At 36.4% G+C, this 18,235-nt stretch overlaps 1 protein-coding gene across 1 annotated transcript in view; it reads left to right on the forward strand.

Moving 5' to 3' along the window:
- LOC107697823 (Nance-Horan syndrome protein-like) overlaps window positions 1-17,628 on the forward strand; it is a 120,035-nt gene extending 102,407 nt beyond the window's left edge. Inside the window, exons 2-9 of the mRNA XM_016498676.1 lie at window positions 3,441-3,593; window positions 5,202-5,338; window positions 5,460-5,504; window positions 7,705-7,767; window positions 10,973-11,168; window positions 13,822-13,869; window positions 15,552-15,683; window positions 15,827-17,628. Coding sequence (XP_016354162.1) covers window positions 3,441-3,593; window positions 5,202-5,338; window positions 5,460-5,504; window positions 7,705-7,767; window positions 10,973-11,168; window positions 13,822-13,869; window positions 15,552-15,683; window positions 15,827-17,628 — 2,576 coding nt within the window. The remainder of the gene's footprint in view (window positions 1-3,440; window positions 3,594-5,201; window positions 5,339-5,459; window positions 5,505-7,704; window positions 7,768-10,972; window positions 11,169-13,821; window positions 13,870-15,551; window positions 15,684-15,826) is intronic.
- The last annotated feature ends 607 nt before the right edge of the window (window positions 17,629-18,235 follow it).

Below are 18,235 nucleotides of genomic sequence, written 5' to 3' on the forward strand. Positions count from 1 at the left end.
GTTTAGCATGCCTGGACTACATGTGCTACCCACTAAACAATTCATTCAGGTATAAAAGATTTTCTCAGACATTGATAAAAAATTTGGCATTGCATGGTGTTTAGTTGCATGGTATGATTTTTGGTGTTTAGTTGCATGGTGCTGTCTAGGACATCAGTGATGGTTTTCATGTGGATGGTGAGTTGATGAGCTGCAGGGGCTCAAGGGCTGAGATACTGAGATGCTACCATGATCACCATGGTTGACTGGAGCCATGTCTGTCTGGATAAAGACAGCCAAGAAGGGCATTAGTTCATTCCTCAACAGGGGTCTTCCCTTGGGGAGCATACTTGGAAACCCCATGTTTTCCACCACACTGAGTGCCTTCACCCTACTTACCGTTCAGAATCCTCATAGAGTCATCTCAGACTAATAGATGGGAACATTTCATCCCAAGATTAGAAGGGTGGCACTGTAAATAAACATCAAACTAGGGTGAATTCCGGTAAAACAAGCTACAATTTTGACCTTATCCATATAGGCAAGTAGAGTTAAACAGTGGAAACTGACATGCTCTTGGACATTTGTCAGATTAATCCCTCAAACAGTGGTCACTAAGCATCTTTTCAAAGTCACTAAGGATGCTTGGCATAATGAAGCTTGAGATCAGAGGTTAGATTGTTTGACTTGACTTATGGTCTCTCAGAGACTAGTCGAGTTTGATTCATTTCATGGTGAACGAGATTGTGACAAATTTGGAAGAAATACAGAATATACACAGCATATACACTAATGTGCAGTCAGTCTGTGGGATCAGTAAGATCTATTTTTTGAAAGAAATTACTGCTTCGATTCAGCAAGGATGCATTAAATTGATCAAGTGTCAGCAAAGATGGTTATAATGTTTCAAAAGATCTCTTTCCAATAAATGCAGCTCTTTTGAACTTTCTATTCATCAGTGTCCTGAAAACAAAATGCATCACAGTTTTCACAAAAATGTGAAGCAGCACACACTTTTCAACATTGAGAATAATAAATGTTTCTTGAGCAGCAAATCAGCATATTAGAATGATTTCTGAAGGATCATGAGACACTGAAGACTGGAGTAATGATGCTGAAAATTCAGTTTTGCATCACAGAAATAAATGACACTTTAACATATGTTCATGTAGAAAACAACCCTTTTAAATTATAATAATATTTTACAATATTACTGTTTTTACTGTATTTGTAATGCCATAATTGCAGCCTGGGTGAGCAGAAAAGATTTTCGAAAACATTAAAAATTCTTACCGACCCATGGACTTGGAACATTTCCATTCCACAAAAGGTTCTTTATACTGGAAAAATTATTAAATCTGCTTCACAATGAGATTAAAAAAAATGGTTCTTTTAAGAACTGATCACTGAAAGGATTTTTGGAGAGCCAAAAATGGTTCCTTTATGGTTTTGCTGCGAAACCCCCCATTTGAAACCTTTATTATTAATAGTGATATTGAATAATAAAGGTTCTTGATGTTACGTGTTACGTTCTTCATATCAGTGTATTGGTTCTAGAGGACTAGTTTGGCCCCCCTGGGTTCTGTGAAGCAGGTTTTCCTCTGAACCACAGGTTCTCTTATGACATGTGAAATTGTTTCTGGAAGCTTTATTTTTCACAGTGAAAGGCAGCGATTACATCTAAGGGCTGGTTCATCTTCACAGTCAGGCGCCTTTGATCAAGACCCAGAGCCGGCCCAGGACTCCAGTCCAGCTCGTTTCCAGTTCCCCTTAAATTAAACCTTTGAATCTAGTCCCAGATGGGAGAAATCCTCAGAGGGCAAACATGAGAGGAATACTCTGGCAAAGCTACAAAGGAGAGCAGGGTATGGGATGGCAGAGGTGGTGTGCAGAACAGGCATATGAGCTGAACGAATCCAGGAGGATACAGAGAAGGTACTGGAGGAAATGCTTAGCAGATGCCACTCGTCTGGCGTAAATAAGGTCCATGATGCATTATCTCAGAAGAGGTCTGTGGAATAGTTTTTTTTAGGGTGATGTCATGCTGTTGAGGTGAGGAGAAGATCGGCCTGCAGTCAATGGATCATGTTTATATGTGTCATTTTTGGGATAATATGTAATTCATTTGGTGACAAACTTTTAAATACTGAAAAAAAAAATTGATTGCAGTTTGGAGTTAGTAAGATTTTTAATTTTTGATGTTTTTGAAAGAAGTCTCTTCTGCTCACCAAGGCTGCATTTATTTGAAATTATTATTCAAAAATACAGCAAAACAGTAATATTGTGAAATATTTTAAAATAACTGTTTTTTATTTTATTCTTGTGATGCCAGCAAGAATGCAGTTTAATTCATTTTGGATAAAAGTATCGGGCAAATGCATACATGTAAATGTAAATGTTCACATTGGCAATTTTTTTTACTTTATTGAACACTTATAGACTTCATAGAAAACATTTCCTTATTATTTGCATCATAAAATATAACTTTGCTGTAAAGTGTTAAAAATATTGAAGTGTGTGTTAGTCTTAGAGGTGTGCACACAGAGATAACACAGACACAGAGTTGTGCTCTATTGAGTTTGTGACCTAGATTGCTCTGCATTAATGCTGCCGTGTGCTAATGACGGCAAGGGAAGAGAAGCTGTACGTCTATTCACTCACATTCACATAGTGAAAAGTGCCTGCAGCATCCCAGCCAGACACACAGACACTCTATGTCTATTCATAACTGAGACGTGTGTGTGTGTGTGTGTGTGTGTGTGTGTGTGTGTGTGTGTGTGTGTGTGTGTGTGTGTGTGTGTGATCTGATCACTAAGCACATGCATTTATTTTTCAACCACATCCGCATTATACCTCTCTTTAGGGGTTCATAATGAAAGTATCTTGGTTATGTAATAAATCTAAAATAATATATGACTACTTCATATTTAGAATTTCATTTTAAAATTGATAGATGAATCATGAATCAGGTGTTTGGCTCCATTAACACCTTTTGTCTCCCACACAGTGATGCTTTAGCCGCTGGCAGATTGCAGCATTGTTTTGCGAATGTTGGGCTATTGGATCAGCCACTGAGCTTATTTGCTTTTCACACCAGTTGCAGCTTCTCTGAGCATTTGAGGAAGTCATTAGAGCAGGTTTAGTTTTCGGCTACTGAGTTAAAGGTCTCATTCTGAGTGACTCTACATTCTTAACCAGCTCATATCAGCTGAAGACTATTGTTTCGCTTTGTGTTAATAGATTATCTTGGTAAAGCTTATATAGTCAAGAGGTGTGATGAAGCAGAAGTCTAACAAAATTTAGTGAGGTTTATGCTAAATAAGGTGAAAATATGTTTTCTGGACTAAGAATATATATTTTCTGAAAAACAATGTGTCTTAAAGATGTCAACATGAATGATAAAATGTATAGATACTAATGTACAAATAATTATTTTGTAACATTTGATCTTTTATCTGCAGCGTTATCTAATCTGGACATTGAGAGCAAGCTGAGTGGACATTATCAGGCTCCATGGCACCTGCAGAGAAATGTGTTCCTGCCGTCGACTCGGCCCGCGTGTGTGGAAGAGCTGCATCGAAATGCCAAACAGAGCCTGCGGGCGCTGTACAGAGGTTAGACACGTTTACAAATCAATACTGATCAGTTATACAATCACTGAATGAACACCTTCTGTGATCATCGAAGTAAAGTTGTTCGCTCTGCTCAAAATCCTCCATTCACTGGCAGTGAACACTGCCCTCTAGTGGAGGAAGATGGAAGCATCAAATCTAAATAATGTGATTTGTTCTAAAGGACCAGTGTTATTTTAGTATTATTTATATACTATCATAGTATTTGTTAAAGTTTTAATTAGCGTTATTTTTATATTGTCATTTTAAATTTTAATTGTAGTAATGTTGTTAAGTTTGCTTTATTATTATTTTTTGTTTCTACTACTTAGTTGTAGTAATTTAGTACTTATTTTATTTCAATTAGTTGCCTAGAAAACAATTCTAATATTCATTGCAAGCTTTTTTAAAATCTAATATTTAACTTAATTTTATTTAATTTCAACGTTTTCATTTAAGGAAAGTATTTTTAATAGTTTTAGTTGGTTAACAATAACAACACTATAAATGACAGGTAATTTTGTCAAGTGCCCTTGTCATTTTTATTAATTTAGTTTTTTAATAGTTCTATATGGCTTTAGTTTATTTTTATTTCAGTTTTAATTTGAGTCATTTTAGTGCTTAAGCTTATTTTATTTCAGTTGTCTACCACAGCAATATTTCTATTTTTCATCTTTTAAGACCTTTAAGATTAAGTTAAATTTTTTTAATCTAATCTGATATTTATATTTTATTTTATTTCATTTCATATTTATTTCAAATAACAGAAATTATTTTTAATTTTAATTAGTTTTAGTTTTAAGTCAACAATAGCAACACTATAATTGACAGAATATTATTTTCATGTAATTATATATAATTATATTATTATATATATAATTTTACTTTTAGTAATTTTTAAGTGCTTTTGTCATTTTTGTCATAATATATATATATATATATATATATATCATTTATTTTATTTCAGTTAGTTTTGGTTACATTTCTAATTTAGTTTTTTTATTTTTCATTTAATATTTATATTTCATGTAAGCTATATAATAGTTTTAGATTTCATTTTAATTGAAGTCAACAATAACAACACTGTAAATGACAGGATATAACTATTAAAACTATAATAATAATATGAAAATGTAAATTCTTAAAACAGAATGTATGTGTAATGCATATAAGCAAAGTGGGAAAAACAGCAAAAGAATGTCAGATGACAAAAATGATCCACATGCTATGATACATTAAATCTTTAAATCTGCACTTTACATATCAATTAAAAATGTCAAAATGTAAAACCAAAACCAAAAAGAACCAAAAGTAAAACAATTGAAAGAAGGACAAATAGAAACATCATTATTCTGATTTATTATTATTACGATGATTTCATATAACTCACACTATGCTATTTGTGCTAGTGGTGCTTGCAAGCATCACTGTTATTATATTACTCTTAGTTAAGGTTAGTGTTTTGAACAAACCCCAACAGTAAGTGTTAAACTTCAGTGTAACTCGTCCAGCACTGTTTGTGCTCCAGACATGATTTATTCCTAAACACCTGTGTCTAGTTGATAGAAAGGACTGATGGATTTGTCTATTGTGTGTGAAACTGCTCATCAGACCAGCAGCAGAGGCAGGAGGTCAGCGAGAGAGAGCGCAGGGTGACCATTTCCATCTCCATGGCTCCGTCCATGCCCACCTACCCTTCGCCCCGGGTGCACTGCAGACGCCAGCAGAGAGAGAGACACCTCACCACGGTAAACATCTGCCTGTCTGCCTGCACAATGTGTGTTATTGGAGCTCTGATCTAGAGTGATTTCTTGTAGACGGAGTGTTGCTGATTGTGTCTGTTGTGACAGAGTGTGTCTATGTGTTTAGGAAAGGACAGACAGAGACATAGAAACTCAGACAACACAAGCACAGGTAAACACACGCCTGTGTGTCACACCGAACCTCGTCTGACCCGCTGCACTGCATGGAGATCTTTGACTTTAGCTGAATGAATCCATCCTTGTTGTCCTTTATTTTTGTATTTTTGCCTTGTGAAAAAGTAGTACACTTTAGCACACTTTTCAAAAAAGTACTTATTACACAAATAATATTCTTTAAAAGCATATACTTATGTGCAAACTGAATGGAATGTTTTTGGACACATATATATTTAATGAAATTGCAATTTAGTACATTTAAATGTAATTATTATGTTAACTTTAATCTCTTAACTGTCACCCCCCTTTCTGAACATAGACATGAAAATGCACAAACTTAAATGGATGTAATTCATGAATGCTTTGGAAGACAGACCTAAGGTTGGCATTTCAAAAAAAAAAGTGTAAAAAAGTGTAAAAAAAAAAAAATATTCTTTTAAAGAAGTTTAAGTTTACTGTAAAGAAAATGTACTGTACTTTTATATAAAATAATTTTTTTACAAAATATTTTGGAATCTAAAAATTGCTATAAAATCAAAGGTGTGTGTCTAACTAAGTTATGTTCCAAATTTGAAGTTGATATCACAAAAATTGAGGTTCCTTTGAGATTTTGTTTAGGCGCTATACCAAAAATAACTCAATGTCCATGGTTTTCACATGATGAATTTTGATTTTAGTTAGTAAGGTAGTTGTTAGGTTTAGGTATTGGGTATGATTTGGGATGCAGAATATTTGTTTATATGTACTAATAAACTGCCAGTATACTAGTAAAATGCATGCTAATAAGCAAATAGATAGTAGTGAGAATTGGTCCCTAATCTAATGTGTTACCATAAAAAGATTATTAAAACATAAAAGGTTTAAAATGTGCTTTAATTTAAATGTTTCATTTGACTATTCGAAAGTGCCATTTTTAAAAGTACTCAAGTGTTTTAAGAAATATATAAAAGTGTAGTCTTTAAGTACACTTATTATAAGTACACTTTTATTTCATTAATATTATAGTATCGTCTGCTTAAAAATATACGTTTAGGATTTTACACTACAAGTGCACATTCGATACAATAAAGCAGACTTCTTTTTCACAAGGGTCATACCATGCAAAGCATGTTATCAACATGCATGTACACTTTACAGTAATTTATAAATGATTTTTTATTTTCTTTGCATTGATGTTCATAAATGTTTTAGATTATTTATTCATTTTCAGTCTCATAGTTTGTATCTGTGATTCATTGTGAATAAAGCAGATGCAGGTAAACAGCTATATTAGCCAGGTTGCCAGTTTCTTTCTTTTTTTTTTCTTTACCTTTGCATAAGTAGTCATTTCAGTAGAATGATTATTTAATGATTATTTTGATCCAGCTGATCTTAAAAAACAGGGAGTGTCTCTCTGGATGTCGTGCTTTAAGACATTAAGCACTTACTTATTTGTGCCAGGTTGGTCATTATGAAAATAACTCCTCTTTTGCAGCCAACCATGCGGCCATGTGGACAAACAACCTTCATTTCTTTGTTAAACCTCCTATAATAACGCTATTTATTTCAGGATGTTCATGGGTTGCTGACAGGAGTTCATTCAGTTGCACTGGATTATATATCTTTACATAGTACACCGTGATTTAAAGGAATAGTTCACCCAAAAATGAAAATTTGCTGGAAATGTACTCACCCCCAGGCCATCCAAGATGTAGATGAGTTTGTTTCCTCATTAGAAGACAGGCCTGAGAATGCAGCATTGCATCACTTGCTCACCATTGGATCTGAATGGGTGCCGTCAGAATGAGAGTCCAAACAGCTGATAAAAACATCACAATAATCCACACCACTCCAGTCCATCAATGAACATCTTGTGAAAAGCTGTGTATTTGTAAGAAAAAAAATCCAACATTAAAGCATTTTAACTTTAAATCGTCACTTTTGGCCAAAATGTCAGTTCATAATCCATAATAACTCTGTATGTGAATTGGGTGTTGTAAATGTTTCAGTGATGCAGAATTGAGGACGACTTCTTAATTATATATAATCACCTAAATCTTTATTATCTCATTGTGTTTTGACAAGCACAGTGAATCACGGCTGTTCTTTCAGTTTGTTCTTCCAGTTCCAATATGAAAGCAGATGCACCCTCATTGTGTTCATGTTCATGTTCATCCTCATATTCATGTCCATCTTTGTGTTTGTATGTGTTGTAGTTCCAAAGCACCCGGTCCTCCTCCCCTACTGAGTGTTGTCATTTTTCCCCGTGGAGCAGAAAGGTATTTTACCCCCAAACGTCTCCTAAATCCTACATTCACACTGATTTGGAAACAGTTTTACATCCCTAATCATGGGATGAGGCCGAAACCGCTTCCAAATCAGTGGTTTATCAGAAAGTCTTTCATAAGATTTGGTTTGGTAGAATCTTCAAGACATGTCAGTGTTAAAGTTATTTAATGTTTATGAGTTTTATTATAAACGTTTAATCAGATTCTGAAAGTGAACCAAATCTTAACAGGGCTCTTTTGTGTTCGTCTAACATCTAGAATTCTTTAAAACTTCTCTTCTGATGCTATTATTACCTTCTAACATCTACAGTTCATCTCAACTTTCATCTGGATATGCCAACATCAAAATGATGATCTGTGCATGCGTGCAAATCTGAATGATGGAAAATGTGTGTGAACCGATTTTCAGGGGCATTTTTGACCTTTAGAAGAGCATACACTAACATTCAAAAATCACCATTTTTATTGACTATCCTTCTATTCACAATAGAATCCTGAAAAACGTTGCATCACAAGAATAAATTACTATTTAATTCATATTTTAAAATATATTCAAATAGAAAACAGTTATTTTAAGTTGTTATAATATTTCACGATATTACTGTTTTTACTTTATTTTTGGTCAAATAAATGTCGCCTTGGTGAACATAAGAGACTTCTTTTAGAAACATTTAAAAAAGTATACAGACACCAAACATTTGATCAGTAGTGTGTTTTTTGTTAATAACATATGGAAATTAGTTTCCATGATTTTGCAAATCCAAGTCACTTTGAATTATCTTCATTATCTTTGGCCTCGTTTCTGACACTGGTAATGCTATAAATCAACACTTGCACAGACTAATAAAACACTGCCCTTCTCATAGCCTCTCCAGCATTAAGCTCCTGAAATACTCTGTAAGGAATGTCTATGGGAAACTCACACACACAGAAGTGCGCAAGTCTGAGGTTTCCTAATGACAGGGTTTCCAGGGTAGAGCCGCTGTCTGACTCTGTCTGTGTGTGTGTGTGTGTGTGTGTGTGTGTGTGTGTCTGTGGCATGTGCGTGTGTGTGTGTCTGTGGCAAAAAAAATATAATTGACCATCAACTCCCGGCACTGTGGCTTACTCACAAACCCCTGCCTGAGTGCCTGACTACAAGATAGATGCTTTAGAGAGTGAACACACGAACAGACACTCTCTGTCATGAGTTCCCTTTCGAAATATTCTCTTCAACTCACACTTGCTGTTGTCTGTCTTCTCTGATCCATTTTAGGGCATATACAGGGTCCAAAATTAATGTAAAACAAAAATGATCTTTGTTTCTTTTAAAGTTACCAGCTGTGATGTGTACGTTTTTGTAATCAGTGAGTTTACCACAAGATGTTTTCCACTTTCCTCCAGAAATCAATTTAGCGACACATAATAATTTAATAGATGGGATATTCCTCACATTAAGCCATAGTAATGAAAATATGAGGAACAAAATCATAATGGTTAATATTTTTGTTACATACTGGCTTGTCCCATATATTGTAATATATATATATATATATAGAGAGAGAGAGAGAGAGAGAGAGCATTTATTACACTTTTTCAAATTTATTATTAATTATGTATTGTATTATGTTTTGATAGTTTTTAGTACATTAATGTGAACAGATGCATTTTTCATTATTAGTTCATGTTAAATAATTTAGTTAACTGATGTTAACAAATTAACCCTTAATATATGAAGTGCTATTATTATTATTATTATTATTGTTTTATTTTGTAATTTTTTATTTATTTTCATTTTTATTTTATTTTTTTTAATCACTTACTATTGCAAGATTGACAAAAGTTATATTTTGGACCCTAGACACAGGTCTTGTAGACATACTATAACTTTCACTTTCTCCTGTTTCCTCATGCTCCTTTACGATCTGTTTCTCTGTTTCTGCTGTAGAACTTCATGAATGGCATTCTTTCATTCCCCTGATGTCTCGTTTCTTTGCTAATCAAAATAGCTTTTGAACAAGAGCCAGATGGAGAAATCAAACCGTCACATTTGGCTCTTTCCCAGCCCCCTCCTCTCCTGCTCATTTTGGCTCCATACACTTTTTTTTTTCCTTCTGCTTTGATCCCGTGTTTTCCAAAACTCCACTTCACCCCTTGCCCCTCATTTCAGCACGGGCAAACAAAACGGTCATAAACTCCCTTTGATTCTGTCCGTCTGTTTTTGTGGTGCTTCACTCTTTCTTTTTGTCCTCCTCTGGTTTTTGGAGAAGTTTCCGTGGTAACACATTTTTTTTGGCTGCTGTTTATTGTGGGATCCTCATTGGCTGGCTGGGAAAGGGACACACAAAGACTCAACATCACAGCTCACTTTAACACTGTGCATGTTCATATGTGGCTGGGTGACAGCCACTAAACACTCCAAACCTTTTTAGTTAACACTCTTTAAACTCCACAAGGTAAGTTAACTGATTAGATTAACTGCTAACTATCTGACAGGATTTAGCAAGTGTACTTCATCTGGTGCAATGGGTGACAGCTGAAAAGTAGGAATTGAACTTGCATTGTGTTGTTTGCTTCATGTAGATATGCTTTTGTTTCATTTCTTATAACTTTTTTTTCCTTATTGTACACTAATGCATCTCCATTGTCATTTGCTTTGCATGTTTCAATGCTTCTTTATGCATGTGCATGTAGCTTTTACAACTAAAAATGTAAATGTTCTCCAATTTTAAGTATGTTGTTCCACTTTTTCCACAGACCTCATGAAATCAAAATTGATTTTTGTGGGTTTTAATCCATGTCTCTTAACACTGAAGTCATCAACAGTATACTGTATGCAAGTGCACTGCTAAAAGTTAACTTTAAGCACACATAAGCATTGAAAATTTAGTCTTCTTTTCCAGGAAAAATGGACCAAAAGCAATTATGACATTCTCAAATTTTAGTCCATTTGCTGTAACCACTGACTAGCAAAAATCCCTAGCAAATCATGACAGTGACGTAAACAAAGACCATCGGCTATTTATATGATAAAAGGCCCGACTTCCTGTTTTAATTGGAAATAAATCAATTTAGAAGGATAAACCGCACTTATCAAGTGAATTCATGGAGTTTTAAAAATGAAAGCAAGTGAAACCATTATTGATTTGTTAGATACATCTATAAGAGTTTTCCCAACCTCACTAACCTCATATTCTTCACCATAATCATGTTCTAGGTTGCTCCTCCAGTGGATTCAGATTCAGAGGTGGTGGCTCTGGGCCACTGGCCGAGGTGCCCGATCCCAAACGAGCCCTCAACGCTGGACAAACAGACCAACTGGGCTGGACTCTTACCACTGCCCACCCCAGAAGAGAAGATGAAGACGGACTCTCAAGTCATCACCTCATGCATCGTTCCCATTAACGTAACAGGTAAAAGCCCCCAGTGTTTGCTGTTGATAATGCATGCTGAGTCAGGACTGAGTATGACACTTAAATGGTAGTTCATAGCATATATAATGTTTTTTTGTCAAATACATTTTTATTATTATAAGGAAAATTAAAGGCTACATTCATTTTAGTATTGCTCAACTACATACTATTGGGCTCAAGTCTGGTGACGCTGTCACTACTGAAGGAGAACTTTGGTCCATTAGCATAGTGTTGTTGTAAGTCTGTAAAAAAATTGGTAGAAACAATTTTTCCTCATAAATTGCTAGTAAATTTCACAAAAAAAATTGCAAAGAAATGGCAAGTAACACTCTGAACTTTTGAAGTGGAAACACTGAAATAGTATTTTCTAGTAAAACATTCTCCAATAATCTTCGTTTTATTTCACATTTTTTACACTGTAAGGGACTCTTAACAGATAATGCCAAGAGCTTTTGTGCCAATTCATTTTTGGCATTGACAAACAACTGTAGTAGTAGTAGTTCCTAAACATAACAATTAGTGCATTTTGTTTTTTATTTTTTATAAATACATTTGTGACCCTGGACCACAAAACCAGTCATAAGGGTCCATCGCTCTGGCGTAGTTGGAAATTGCGGTGAATCAGAGGTAAAATATGATATAAATACTGTTCGGTTTCTGGCACAAACCGATCGTTTCATGTCTTAGGACATCAATGTGTCGTCACGAGCCGCAGGGTTTAATTTGGATTTGTCTGTGCATGTTTTTTTTACTCTCATAGATTTTGTTACCATTGCCATGCATTATACGACTGATAGACTGCAACGGTTGGACTTAAAAATCATAATTTGTGTTCTACTGAAGAAACAAAGTCACCTACATCTTGGATGCCCTGGGGGTAAGCAGATAAACATCACATTTTTATTTTTGGATGAACTATCCCTTTAAGACTGGTTTTGTGATTCAGGGTCACATTTTAGGTATTTTGTGTATTTCACATACTATTAAATGTTCTTATCATCGGCCCTCAACATCTGCCATTTAAAAAACCCAAATTGTTGACCTCAAATGTTTAGCATTAGCTATTTCAACCTTTAGAATTCCTGCACTAGAAATGACAAGATATTGGCTTTCATATTTTGCTATGATAGTTTTCTGCAGGAACAGTGGGTAACACTTTATAATAATAACTTTAATTAATAAATCATTAACATACATTGTATAATGCTTTACAAATCATTAGTTAATAGATATTCAAATAGCTAGAAATGTGAGATAATGTGCTTGTTAATGTTTACTAATGAACTTATTGAACATTACCTAATGATTAACAGATCATTATTTCATGTAAATTAAAATGCTTACAAATGTCAGCAAACTTTGAATTCATACGATCGTGCACATCTTGAAAATCTACAAATGATTTTAACAGGTGTTATACAATGATTAAAGGGGTCATGAACTGAGAAATCATACATGTAAGAGGTCATTGTACTATAAAAACATCCTGTAGGTTTCAGAACTCAAAACTTTCTCATTATTCTAAAAACAGCTTATATTGAAGCCAGTCTGCCAAACGTCAGGTTGTGGAATGTGTCACGTGATAGTGTGGCTAAACACTGCCTCCGCAGAAGATCAACGCCTGCTTCTACATCACTGCCTGTTTAGCTCCGCCCACCGATTCGCACCCGTAGTGTAAATAACTAGAGAGGCAAACGCAGGTCTATGTAGAAACCAAACCAGAAATGTTTTGCAGTGCCAAGTTCCTTCTGATCTCAACATTAGGAAAGAGTGGATGAACTTTATTTTTAATGAAGTTCAAGATCGCATCAGTAAGACCTTGGTCGTTTGTTCACTTCATTTTACCACGGATTAGTTTATAAACAAGGCGCAATTTGACACAGGATTTTCAGAAAGATTTAAACTAAAAGATGATGCTGTGTGGAGCATATTGGATCCGACAGTAATCAGCAGTGGGCTTTTACTTCCAAGTCTACAATCCACCACACCTATTCAAACAGAGCGTTCCAATGAGGGGGTCAAAACAGGACAGAAAATAGCCTATTACTTCTAAATTATGACATATTTTGATTTAAAAAAATCTTTATAACACTGTAAGTGGACCCCACTTGAAAATAGTACAAAATAAAAAAAAACAGTGGAAGCAGTTCATGACCCCTTAAAAAGCTTTTGTTAATGTACAACACTTTAGAGGTGTGTTACGGGTGAGGTTAGGGACAGGTTTGGTGGTATGGGTAGGTTTAAGGGTTGGTTAAGGGGTCAACAGTGTACAGAGATCAATTTGATTACTATGCGGGAACCCTGTTCAAGCTGTTTATATGATAACATTTTGTTTATATTTATATTTACATGATATAATGATCTGTTAATCATTAGGTAATATTTAATGTTCATTACTAAACATTAACAAACACATTAGCTCATATTTCTAGCTATGTGAATATATATTAACTAATGACCTGTTAATCATTCTATATTGTTTGTTAATGATTTATTAATGAAAGTTTTTATAAAGTGTTTCTGAACAGTCTATATTACATCTCATAACAATCTAATTGAGAGCATCAACATCTTGACCAAAGTTCTCCTCTGGCATCAATGAACAGAAGGATTACCTTGTGAGAACGCTGAATTTTGCGTGTATTGTTTTCAGAGGAGGGCGCCAACGCTACTTCCCCCTCAGCGATATCAGCTTTCCTAAGTGAGAGATCTTTTACATGTCCATTAAGTTCCCCCCTTCAGTATCAGTGCCACTTCATTCCCTAACCATCACCATCTAGAATAACGTGCGAAGAGAGAGAGAAGGGGTTGCCATCTCAACCATATTAACACTCTCATTTTGGCTGTTGTAGCTTCCTAATTTAATGAAAATGATATTCATGATATTCGATATTCACATCACTAGCCCATGCTACTATAAGTCAGCACTAAGTGGCTACTAACTTAAAAAATGAACAGTTAGTAATCCTGAAACATATATGGTAGATTATGATTGCTTTAGACTTCTGCCATTTTAGACTTTTAGACGTTTCACTAACTTCCACAAAACACGTCAGCAAAATGCTTGACAGACAGAGAGCGTATCCTCATATGCAAAAAAAAAGCTTGGGCTGCTCCTCTGTTTATTGCTGTTAGTTGAAGTTTGAATAAGGCCATGATCAGATCCTCTTTATTCCATGACATGTGATTAATGTTTTAACATAGATGAAACATTGTTTTGAGAAGTTTCATTTTTCTAGTTGTCAGACGGTCCCAAACTGAAGAATCACCCAAATACGTTAGAATAATAACAGCATTAGACACACTGGAAAGTAGGTTAAAATCTGCAAGTCATGAAATTTGAAACAAAAAAAGTTCTTAGTTGTCGTGGTAACTTATTTTGTGCCAAGAAATGCAAAGAGTCAAGAAAGCGTTTTGTGCATGCTAATCAGTTGTATTAGAATTACAAAGAGCCAAATATACAGTGGGTACGGAAAGTATTCAGACCCCCTTAAATTTTTCACTCTTTGTTATATTGCAGCCATTTGCTAAAATCATTTGTTATTTTTTTTTCCTAAAATTTAAGGGGGTCTGAATACTTTCCGTACCCACTGTATCTACTCCAGGCTTGACTGGAACGGGACTTTTGAGGTGCGTGACAGCAAGGATTGAGTCAAAGACAGTGTTGACTGGAAATTGCACATCACTGGCACAGTGGTGTAATTGGTGCTCAAAGGGCCAAGACTGCAATCACATGAGAGTCATGATGCATGACACTGGACAAACCTCAAAACAAATAGAGCTTCATATCAAGAGTACAACAGCAGACTGCAGTATAGAGAGTAAGGCTGGGGTTGGGTAGGACTGTTATACTACCATTTTCAACCCTGTTTTGTTTTCCATTCTGACGTCTTGAATCTGTTGCTCCTTTCACCGTGCATGACATTGCGTACTGTCCAATGTATTTTTGTGTCAATTAAAATATTTTAACGTGATTGGAAACCATATTTTTTTGTTGCATTTATTATTTTATAATACGTGCATTTTTTTTCTTCTGAGATGTGTTGTTAACCTTGTATAATGATGCATAACTTGTGTAGAAAGTCCGACTTTTTTTATATGTGATATGTGAAAGTACTGTTATATACTGTAAAATATTATAGTAAATATATAAAACTTTCAATATTTTTAAATACTGTATATATAATATTGCTAAATAATATTTAAATAAATTATTTTTTTAATTCAGAAACATTCTCATTAAAAGAACATACAATTATCATGACTAAAATATATTTAGCATGACAATCTCAGTGGTTTATGAGTGTGAGAAACATGGGAGGGATAAGTAGAAAAAAGTGTCTTGCACCCAACAGCCTCTCACATGTCTGGTGCTCTTTGCAGGGGTTGGGTTCGACAGAGAGGCCAGTGTGCGCTGCTCACTAGTCCATTCGCAATCAGTGCTTCAACGGCGAAGGAAACTAAGGAGACGGAAAACGATCACTGGCATTCCCAGACGAGTGCAGCAGGATTTTGGTGTGTGAAGCTGTAACATTCTCCTATTACTCTTTAGGTTTTCATTACTTGTTTATCCACAGTATAGAACAATCATATAATAAGAGTAACGGCATGAATAAAACATTAATTTATTACTGAAAAAATCTTTCATCACTTTTTAGATTCTGACGAGTCTCCAGTGGCCAGAGAACGTACCGTGATAGTCCACACCAACCCTGAAATTTGCCAAGAGGATCTCATGCTCTCTCGTCTCAACACCAAGGACTCTGGTTGCCAGACAGAAGAATTCCTGATTGTTGGGGCTGCACCCTCACGTAGATGGATCAGAGCACAAAGGGGGCAGGGCGTGACTGTGTCACTGTCCCATTCCACGGGCAACATATCTTCTCTGCCTGACAACTCTGACACAATGTTCACTGCCTCAGTAGGCTCCCGTCTGCGTTCCCGAAGTCTCCCGCGTGAGGGAGGGCGACTGGTGGACGAAGGTCATGATGTCAGTGATGAGGATGATGAGGAGGAAGAACTGTCCCCGTTTGAGTCAGAGGACTTCCTACCAGTCCCAGGGGAACATATTCTAAAAGATGATGAAGAAAGCACTGATGACCAGGCAATCCCAGAGGGCCAGCATAACAGTTTGAAATTCAAGCAGCATGCTGGATGTACAGAGCATGACTGGATGGAGAGGGGTCGATCCCATCTGCCTCGGAAAGCTGACATGGGTAGCTGTGAGATTTCTTCCAGTTCTGATACGTTCAGTAGCCCCATTCACTCCGTTTCCAATGCTGGCGTGCTGACTAGCCAGATGGACCACAAGGAGGATCACCAGTCCTCAAGCGGCAATTGGAGTGGCAGTAGTTCTACATGTCCCTCCCAGACATCAGAGACCATTCCACCTGCAGCCTCACCCCCACTCACCGGATCATCCTACTGTGATTCAGAACTATCGTTGAATGCAACTACCAATACTAATGATGATTCCACAGGCTTCATTATTGGTCCATATCCTGGAGACCGATCACAAGGCCTTCGTAGCCATAGGACAGGTTCATTCACTTCCACTGCGACTGACATGCTTGATGATGCGGGAGTCAGCACTGCTAGTGAGGGTGAGTGGAGCTATCCACACTACAGGCACAACATGTCTTGCCACCCCGACTTCAGTCATGAGCACTCTAGGGCAGAGAATATCCTAGAATGTCCCAGTTTTGCTAGCATAGCCACTTTTGAAAGTTTAACAGATAAGCCACCTTCTGAAAAGGCTGACACCACCTCACATTTTTCTGTAGATGCCGAGGGCTACTATACCTCCATGCACTTTGACTGTGGTCTTAAAGGTAGCAAAAGCTTCACGTTTAACTATGCATCTGTAGACCAGCAGCAGGCAGAATATGGACATCAAACAAACACACTTGGTAGATGTAGTCTCTCTCTAAGGAAACCAAAGGTCAAGCCATTCCCACCAAAACGCAGCTCATCCTTGAAGAAAATAAGCAGCCATGTTGGACCTCCATCTGACAAGAACGAACCAAAGATTGCTGGTGGTCAGAAAAAATCTATGTCTTCCGGTGAGAGAACACAGCATGTGGGGTTAGACAGAGGCTCCTCGAGTCAGCTGGAGAGTGAGGAGCCACTGGGGGCTTGGGGTGTTGAGAGTTCTACAGAGATTCCAGAAGTTGCTTTGTTTGGCTCCACAGAAACGCATTCCTTCAAGGATGAGGGAGCTGTCCAGTCAGACTATGCAGATCTCTGGCTTCTTAATGACTTGAAATCCAATGATCCTTACAGATCGTTGTCAATTCCCACATCTGCCTCAACTAGACAAGGCCGGTCAAGGATGCCACCAGCTGCAAATAGCAGCCGCTACAGTACACGCAGTCGGCTGTACACTGCACCCATGCAGGCCATATCAGAAGGGGAAACAGAAAACTCAGATGGAAGCCCACACGATGACCGTTTCTCCTGAAAAATGAATCTTTGACTTTTAGCATCAGTCTATACACAATCTTTGACATCAAGTCAATAATGCTGGGCACTTGGCATACTCAATTCTGTTCTTAAGAAGACCGTGAACCGTAGACAAAACTATGTAGTGTCTGTACTCTTTTGTATCAAGAAGATCAAAACATTCAGATAATGATTTTCAGTAGCGGTGTTCTAATAACTTCCATGAGCATATTTATTTTAGGTGTATCCTTTGTTTGTGTATCTTTTATTTTAGAATGAGAGTGGAGAAAACTACATGATAAAAATCCATCACTTTGTAATTATTCACAGTGAATCAATTGCGGATGCTTATTGTCACACACATTTAGCATAGTCTAGAAAGATAAAAACAGTACTGTACTAGGGTACCTGTGAAAATGGGTCCAGATGGTGTTAAAAGAAGGGAAAATCTTTCTTGTACCTTAAACACAAACTGATTATGTCAGACGGCTTGGGACAATCAAAGAGTGGCCTTTTGTATATAGCTGTAGCATAAATGGGCTAAGAACTTTTGAGTTAGCCCGCAACTGGATCTTACTGGGCAAGAAATGTAGCTGTGTTGGAATATTCTGATGGCCAACCACTAT

This window comes from Sinocyclocheilus anshuiensis, unplaced genomic scaffold (assembly GCF_001515605.1).
Source record: "Sinocyclocheilus anshuiensis isolate Anshui unplaced genomic scaffold, SAMN03320099.WGS_v1.1 scaffold78, whole genome shotgun sequence".
NCBI classification, from domain to species: domain Eukaryota; kingdom Metazoa; phylum Chordata; class Actinopteri; order Cypriniformes; family Cyprinidae; genus Sinocyclocheilus; species Sinocyclocheilus anshuiensis.